Source organism: Chanos chanos, chromosome 14, assembly GCF_902362185.1.
Source record: "Chanos chanos chromosome 14, fChaCha1.1, whole genome shotgun sequence".
Classification (NCBI taxonomy): Eukaryota; Metazoa; Chordata; class Actinopteri; order Gonorynchiformes; family Chanidae; genus Chanos; species Chanos chanos.
The window spans coordinates 17,140,267-17,149,237 of record NC_044508.1 but is presented as its reverse complement, the minus strand read 5'-3'; the positions used below and the strand labels follow the sequence as shown (position 1 = coordinate 17,149,237).

At 38.1% G+C, this 8,971-nt stretch overlaps 2 protein-coding genes across 3 annotated transcripts in view; one reads left to right on the top strand and one right to left on the bottom strand.

The window, feature by feature from the left end:
* Positions 1-677: 677 nt before the first annotated feature.
* Positions 678-3,315, top strand: tm4sf4 (transmembrane 4 L six family member 4). The gene is made up of 5 exons (XM_030791554.1): positions 678-918; positions 1,481-1,570; positions 2,021-2,157; positions 2,382-2,565; positions 2,858-3,315. The coding sequence occupies exons 1-5, from the start codon at positions 745-747 to the stop codon at positions 2,864-2,866; spliced, it is 594 nt and encodes a 197-aa protein (XP_030647414.1). The 5' UTR covers positions 678-744; the 3' UTR covers positions 2,867-3,315.
* A 4,213-nt stretch (positions 3,316-7,528) lies between these two features.
* The window catches only part of wwtr1 (WW domain containing transcription regulator 1), a 31,974-nt gene continuing 30,531 nt past the window's right edge, over positions 7,529-8,971 (bottom strand). For both annotated transcript variants that reach the window (XM_030791741.1, XM_030791742.1), the window contains exons 5-6: positions 7,997-8,109; positions 7,529-7,778 (exon numbers count right to left, since the gene is read on the bottom strand). In XM_030791741.1, coding sequence (XP_030647601.1) covers positions 7,597-7,778; positions 7,997-8,109 — 295 coding nt within the window. In that variant the 3' untranslated portion in view covers positions 7,529-7,596. The remainder of the gene's footprint in view (positions 7,779-7,996; positions 8,110-8,971) is intronic.

Here is an 8,971-nt window from a genome sequence, read left to right as displayed (position 1 = left end):
GGGCCTACACATAACTGGTGGAGGTACTTCGGTTTCGCCTGTTCTGTGAAGACATTTTCATAAATAACAGCCCAATAATGTCTGTTAGTAATTCCTGTCTTCTAGTAATTTCCTATCTGCTGTGAATGGAGCATATTAAAAGTGAGAACAAAATAAGGCCAGTGAAAAAAAAGTATAACTATTACTCAAAAGATGCATCTTTTTATATTATCCTTGAACTCACACCATTTTTTTATATCTGTATTTGTTCTGTGACTTCTTATTTAACTTTTTCAAAGGAATATTTAAAATGTGATTTTTTTTAACTATTTAGTTTTCCAGTAGTGCATTTTCAACTGATGCCCTCCAATTCAGAACCTTTAAAATCATTTCAGACAACAAACACATACATAAATTCATACATACATATGTATATCCATGCATACATACATACATACATAATTCTTGATTTCAAGTAAATTTAAAAAAGGTGTTGTCTTGACACTTCCTGCTCTCAACACACCCCACTCCTTTCATTCTGTGACTCTGTGACAAGGCAGGTCCAGCAGTAGAATATTAACAGACTGTTGTCACAGAGCTATAAATCGATATGGAGGCAGTGACATCACTCATCTAGGGGTCTATATATATGCACATCTCATCCAAAAACTTCAGTGACTTGACTCAAATACTGGATACGCATCCAGACGAAAACTTCTGAGATTCTTTGGACTGTGGCTTTTTTTTTTGAGACACCGCTGAAAAATGTGTTCTGGAAATTTTGCCAAATGTCTGGGTATCACCTTGATTCCCTTGGCTATTATCGCTATCCTCTGTAACATCTTGCTTTTCTTTCCTGGGGGTGTGCCTGCCGGAAAAAGCACTGACATCACTAATGAAGCCTTCTACTTAGGAGGCCTTGTAGGCTCTGGTTTACTGGTGAGTTACCAAAAATATGAACACAGAATATCTGAATTTGCTTCAAAGAGAATAAAATACAATTTCATGTGTAATACACACCTGAAAAAGTTACAGCTTGAAAGAGTCAAGTAATGAATGCCTTAAAAACTCAAGGTTTTAATTTATTTATTTTCATTTTTTGGTTTTGATTTGTTTTTTATACCCATTACAGCAATTTATATATATTTTTTATTTATTTGTTCGTTATCCTAACTTTTTTTTTTTTTTGACTTAAGGACTATTTGTGTGTGCTCAGATCTATGCATGATATATGGCATTAATAACCTGTGGTTACATAGGAAGTCCAAATACTGACTGTGAATTTTTCATATAACTTTGTTGAGAAAATACATGTACCAGGCGATAAACATAAAACTAACATACATATGCGATGGTCAGTTGTCATGAATGTTTTCATTTAAGTATTGTAAAAACGTGGTTGCTTTTTAAATAGAAGCGTGAGGTGAAAGAGAGTATCTAGGTGAATATTCAGAGAAGAGAGAAGACAGAGTGGTGTGAATGAGTTTGTGTCTGTGTTTAGATGATTTTCCCCGCACTGGTCTTCCTTGGCCTGAAGAACAACGACTGCTGCGGCTGCTGTGGAAACGAGAGCTGCGGCAAACGATTTGCGGTGAGAACCTATCACGTGTATAACTACATACACAGAGCATAAATGAATGTTTACGTTGGACAAGCTTTGAAATGGTCGTCCACATGACAAATGACATTTTCAATCGAGATATATATATATATATATATATATATATGTTATAGACAGATTCCTACTTGTGTTCACTATGAGTTTTCATTCTCTTCCGTGAAATTCTCTTAAGGCACATTTCCTCGTTTCTTTTCAACCCGACATTATGGCCCTCTCACTATAATGTCAGACAGTGTTGAAGAAACGAACAGTCAGTTTCACAATATATCTATCATGACTAATTCAGTTCAAACTGAGTTTTTCTTTCTTTAATGAATGAGGCAGTACAAAAGTATTAAAATGTCCCATTTCCATTTATGTGTTAAATTATTGATGCATGAAGCCATTTCTGAATGAACATCTCTTTTCCCTCTTCCACAGATGTTCACATCCATTATCTTTGCTGCAGTTGGACTGGTGGGAGCAGGTTACTCCTTCATCGTGTCCGCAGTAGCTATCAATCGTGGACCCAAATGCTTCCTCAGTGACGGAAACGTTACGTACCCTTTTTCTGAGGGGTAAGGGTTACAGACTGCATATTTTAACGGTGTTCAACAATGCACGTATTTTAAATTTAAAAAAAAAAAAAAAACCTGATTACATGGTAACTTGTTTTGGGATGTTTTAACTTGCGTCTGCCTTTCCATATGTACATAGCTAGACGATCTTAACTGTTCACCGTTTTTTTTCTCTCCCTCAAACCTCTTATCTCTTAATACCTCTTTTTTTTTTTTTTTTACAGTGACTATCTATCCAACAAAACGATGTGGTCCGAGTGTGAGAAACCTAATGGAATCGTAACTTGGCATTTGACCCTCTTCTCCATGTTGCTGATAGTCGGGCTCGTGCAGGTGGTTCTGTGTGCTTTCCAGGTCATCAACGGTCTGTTCGGAGCCATCTGCGGAGACTGCTGCGGATGCTGTGCGGTAGGGCCAGTTTACCGCTCTAGCGTCTACAAGTTCTCACTGAAAGAAAGAAAGAAAGAAAGAAACTATGGATTTTATTAACACAGTTTATCAGCAAAATGCATTATCACATTATCTTTATCATTTTAATCAATAAGTGTTAAACTGTTTCCGTCAAGTAAAATATATCACTTTAATGAGGCTTAGGCAATGCGTAGGCTATGTTGTTATTATAGAGTCATTATACATAGCCTTTTGGTTGAGTGAAATGATTTAATATTTAAATCGATTTTTTTTTCCTTTTTCTCTCTAGGAATCTTAAGAAGTAAGAAGATTGCTGAACATCAATCCTGAGTCTTTAGAAACAATTTTTTTCTTTTTCTATTTTTTTGTTTCCATTTTCTATTTATGATGCAATGTATTTTTATATGAATGTACTGATAATCTTATACCTAAATTATATCTTTTGCTTGATGGATTTAAGTCTCATGATGGCAAAAGACATACACAGAGGTTATACTGTTAAACATGTAGCCTCAACATTTTAAGTTAATTGATTCCTATAGAGAATTTTATTTGTCATTGTAAGTAGTGTAACATCTGGCTAAATCCATCTTCCCTAATTCCTCTCCTATGTTATATTTAAAATTTTTAAACCAATGGACAATAAATTTTAAGACAGGGCATGCTGAGCTTAGAATACAAATCTTTTACTAGCATTTGGATGTTTCATCAAACTGAACAGGAAAAATAAAACATATTGAAACCTGATAAACCTTTCCATCTCTTTTTTTTTCTCACTGACCAAACCATTTCATGTTCACTTTTCCTTTATGTTTCCTTTTTTATGAATAGATAAAACAGGAAAATGGAAAGCTAAAACAGGAAAGGAGACTAATAAAGGGTTAGGGGATGTTACAGGATGTAGCAGAGAATGCCTTGGGAATTCCCTCCAAGGATCTGGTACTTTTAAAAACAACATCTGGCAAGCCATAGTCCAGCTCAGCATTTTACCCAATGGTAGTCTTAACAACACAGATTTCAAACTACTTCCAGAAATACACTATTAAAACTCCCTTCCTTGCACTATTGCAACAGAACTGTAATAATGGCACTGTCATATTTTGGGCTTTACTTTAAAGTGCAACGTAGGTTCAGCTCCTGGTCAAAAAGTTTAACTTCAGTGTTCCTGCATTCACCTGTTTGTCTGAACTGCCTCAGTTCTTCATGGAGGTTATGCAATTTTATAACTTAATTCCACGTCGCTCAAGTTATTAGGGGAAGATTGTTAAGCCAGCTCTGTCCAGAGTAAATATTTACAGTTGCGCTGTCCAACACTAAAGTGCCTTTGGGCATCTGTTTTATTGGTTAATTTATTAGGGCTGTTCCTCTTTATGGCACAAGCTGAACAAAACCAGGGAAACAGTTGTCTCTGTGTAAAACACAGACGCAAATGATATTATACACAAAGCAACAAAGAGGAAAAACACCAGAGGAAAAACTGACAACGTGTACTAAGCTGAAATTAAGTCGCGTATGTTTCTTATAGTTTCAGACCTGTCCTGGAATGCTTTCACTGATTGACTGTGTGATGCCTCATTATGCTGCTTCTATTGGTAGTTTGGTAGTTTTTTGTTTTTTTTTATAACAGTCGTGTAGTTTCTCCCCTGTAAGTTGTTCCTACACATCAGTTGGATAGCACTAGAACTACTTTATGGAAATCACAATATTAAGGCTCGATTTACTGTGATAACATTTGCAGAAGTTCCCTAGAGGTCAGACCCCCCCCCCCCCCCCCCCCCCCCCGCCCCATTTCCATATTTCCATGTGATTTGCAACTCTCCATGGCATTGTATGGCTGAGCCCCTATCAGTTGCCCCCATCAGGAATATAAATGATATAAATATTGCACTTGCTGTTCTTTCCAGTCAGTTTTTTTTTAGGCATATTTAAATATTGCAAAATTGAAACGATCCTTAAATAAGCACTGAAGTCACATTCATAGCTATCTGGGTTTTTTTATTTACTGTAGGTTCCCTTTTTGCTGTTGACCATTTCAACGTTGTCATTAACATTCTCATTCTGACCTCCACTGGATAATGGTAAGCAGTAGTACGTGAAGTTGGAAGACTGAAAACAGCCAAAATGTTTTAGGGGAAAGTATTTAAGAGGTGTATTTGCCTTCAGTTGAAAGTGAAGAGTCAATATCCACATACATAATTAAGAACAAATTCATGGTACAGACACCATTTTATTAATTGTTTAAAATCAAGTTACAAGATTTTTTTTTTTGTCCATTAAAAAAAAATGCTTTTTGAGATTACATTTTCTTACAATTCATTACCACACATCCCAGATACAGTGAACTGCCATTTTGTTTGTGTGTGTTACTTCAGAGCTGACCAGAAAGGCCTCCCAACATTCATGCCCCCTGTACTCTACTAAACAACCGTACTGACACAAGCAGTCATAGCATTTAGCAGTGTGCTGTACATTGCTGCACTAAGTATTCATGCTACAGTCTGTTTCATTTCACTATTACTCAACCACAATATGCGTTCCACACCATATCATATTTAACCTAAAACCGTGTCTTTGAGAGCTCTGTTTCCAAACGCATTCGATGAAACAAAGAGATGAAGAAAGGTAGAGTTACCTCTGTTTGAATATACCTGTGGATATCTCTCTGCATTACACCTCATTGTAAACCTCTTCCATGCTTTTGCTCTGAAATAACATATTAATACATAGAAAATACAGAAGAAAAAAAAACAACAAAAAAAAAACAGCCATTTCGATGATTGACTAGCTCTCGATCAAAGCTCTTCTCAAGACCTTCTCCGTGATTGGACCTTCTGCCCCACCAGTCTCCAGAAAAGCAGGATCCTTCTCTATGGACTATCCTTCTCTCCTCTCTATCTCTCTCTTTTCATAGTGTTACACAGCATTACTTGAAAAGGCCAGAGTCAAATACACATTTTAATCACCTGAATGAGTCCCTCTCCAAAATTCTCAAATGTTCCCTAATTTCTTTTCAGTTTTGACCACGAACCTGAACAGCCTTCAAAATCGAGAGCATTCAAGTAAAAACTCATTTTGGAATTGAAGTGATTCCACCATTTTTGGGGGAATGGTGAAAGGGTTGCTATGCGTGACTGTTGGGATGACTCTTAACATGTATGTTTGGTTCAGATATGGGGCCCTGGACTCGACGGGGGATGGTCATCTAGGTTTGCATAGTGTGTGTGTGTGCGCGTGTGTGTGTGTGTGTGTGTGTGCATGTCTGAGATATTTTGACCCAGAACTCAGCCATTCAGTTCTGTGCATGGGACGTCATGAGCTGAGTTTGACTTTTTTGTATTTTAGTCCTCCTCCTTGCTATACTTTTTGGGAAGAAAACAAAAAAGAAAAAAAAAAAATCTTTTCTCATCCCCACCCCTCCACAATGCATTCAGACACCGTTTAGTCACTATGGGGTGGATTTATACACCACCAAGGCTATGTATAGCAAATAAGAGACTTTACATGCAGGTATAAAAACATTAGACCAATGTAGAAAAAAAAAAGAAACCTGGATTTGACCTGGGCTTAAGAAATAAAACTAAAACTTAATGTTAGCCCACAGCCATCCAATCTGATTGTTTGTTCAGATCCTAAAAACACAGGCAAAATTATCTCTGGTGTAGATAAAATACTATATTGTGTTTGCATATTCCCTGCAGATATTAGAAAACTGTTCAGCTTTTGGCTGAACACAATCCCAACTTTGCAAGACCAAAAAAAAAAAACAAAAACAAAAAATAAGCAAGGTTAGCCCTAAAAAGGATTATTAAACCTCGCCCTGTAACAAAGCAGAACTGATATAAAGTGGGAAGTTCAAATGATAACATTAACTTCAACATTCACTTCAAGATCAGATCTATTCGAACTGTGTAATGTAGTGCTCTGAAATTTGGCATTTCATTAAAAAAACTAATATCTCTATCAATAAAAAAAATCATAGTTTTTGATAAATACTACAATGCAAATTCTAGATTTCAAAGTGATAAAATGAACTAGATGCAAGGGATTCATTTAGAGTATTTTACAGTATGTAAAAAAAAAAAAGAAGAAGAAGAAGAATACTGTAGTTGTGTATAAAAAAAAGTATATGATATACAAGATATGTCTACAAAATGCAAAATCATCGCATTTTAGAGGCACAAGCTTACGTGATATAATAGCTAAAATGGAATAAGCTTGATCCTGGAACCTACGATTTTTTAAAATGCCAACAACATAAAAACATTGCTTCATTAGAAACCGAGCTAAATTCAAAGTCACACTGTAAAGCTTTTATAGTAACATTGTCAACATTGAGGAACATTATTTTGGTATTACTCGTAAAGAAAGAAAGAAAGAAAGAAAGAAAGAAAAATTTGTTCGTAAGGTCGCTTATTTGAACAGTGTAGCCTAAGGCCCCAGGAATTCCAAAGTGCAAGAGAAAACCTAAAGGGCTGTAAAGGGTTAATGCACTAACGTCATTGCAGCCAACACGGCTTCCATTTTACAATGGATGCACCAGCTCCATCTATTGGCTACAAAGTGTCCCTGCTCTAGTAGGAGGGCCAATAGCAGGCCACTAGCACTGTATACATTTGTGCTGCTCAGTCATTACTGAAAAAGGACAAAAAAAAAAAAAAAAAAAAGAATGCCACATTTCAATCATCAACTAAAAAAAAGGAAAGAAAACTAGAAAACTAGAGCAGTAAAAATGTAATCTATTCTACAGGATAATATACAGTAATATTGGTTTTGTTCCATTGTCTATACAATTTTGATGCATGCTCTTTTTTTTTTTTTGTTCTGGTAATAAAGCAAAGCTTTGGTTCTTCAGGATTTGTCTTTGCTTAGTGAATAATTTCAAAGTGACCTGGGTCAGATTATCATTGGAAAAAAAAAACCCAAAAAGAGGTTTTTGGGGGGGGGGGGGTTGGTAGGAGAATGACTGGCTGATTTGAAGACAGGCAGCGTGGATACGGAGTCTTTTTGTGCCTGGCTGTGGCCTGAGTTCTAGAGCCAGGTGAGGAAGGGCTCGCTCTTGCTGAGGACTGACTCCACGTCATTGAGGATGGGCATGAGGTCAGCGCCCTCCAGGGTGCCCAGGTCCACGTTGGTGCCCGGCAGGGAGTCCAGGAAGTCAGGGAAACGGCTCTGCCCTGGCACATTCATGTTACCCTGTGCCATGCTATCCCCTGAGAGAGAGAGAGAGAGAGAGAGAGAGGGAGAGAGAGAGAGAGGGAGAGAGAGAGAGAGAGAGAGAGAGAGAGAGGAATAGAAATGTAAATTCATGTGTAAAAGCATGCTTTCAGTAGTCTTTTGAGTCAGTGGTCAGTGTGCTGTTGTGGGTGAAGGCTGTGCGGGGCACTGTGATGTTATGGTGAAATGTTGTAGGAGAATGTGAGGGCAGTACCTGTGTCCATCTCCTCCATGTTGTTGAGGAAATCCTCAGGAGTGGTGGGAATACTGTAGCAGCCTAAGCCAAGACCGCTGTCTGTGCTCTGCTCACGTGAGTGGTAAGGCCCGCTTTTGGAGACACACACATACGCACACTTTAGATTGCAGTTTCACCTTTCACCCAGAAACAACGGCAGTGAGAATGATCCTCTTTTCACACAGCACTGCACACAGTGCTCTGTCCTGTCTATATCAACATTCTCTCTTTATCTACACTTTGTTTAATGGACAAACAGTGAACACTGAAGTCAAAGCAGCTTCACGCAGACACAAGGCAAAACATGAGAGCTTCTGGGAACCTCAGTTGTCAACTCAGGCAGACTGCGAGCACCGGTGTGTAAAACAGAGGTCTGTGATAACGTGTTCTCTCTGTCTGTCTGTCTGTCTGTCTGTCTGTCTCTCTGTCTGTCTGTCTGTCTGTCTCTCTCTCTGTCTGTCTGTCTGTCTGTCTGTCTGTCCGTCTGTCTGTCTGTCTGTCTGTCTGTCTGTCTCTCTCTCTGTCTGTCTGTCTGTCTGTCTGTCTGTCTGTCTGTCTCTCTGTCTGTCTGTCTGTCTGTCTGTCTGTCTGTCTGTCTGTCTCTCTCTCTCTCGCTATCTATCCATCTATCTATGTTTCTCAAGGAGTGAAAGCTCCAAGGTGAAACTGCAGCCTGATAAAAGGGGGCAGGGAGAGGTTGTTGCTGTTGTCTGGCCTAAACACTAGGATTGTTTCAGGAATGGGACTCAGACACGTCACAGGAATCCAACCACCATGACCGCCAAACATATACCTATATTAACTTAGATCTAGATCAACAGCCCCCTATATGAAAAACCAATACTGACTTATGCTGCATTAATTAGGGAAGAAGGGCTATATATTTTTATACTATTACATGGTGTAAGGGTGCTTTTCAATCCGTTCCTCAAGGACCCCCTGCCCTGCAGAGTT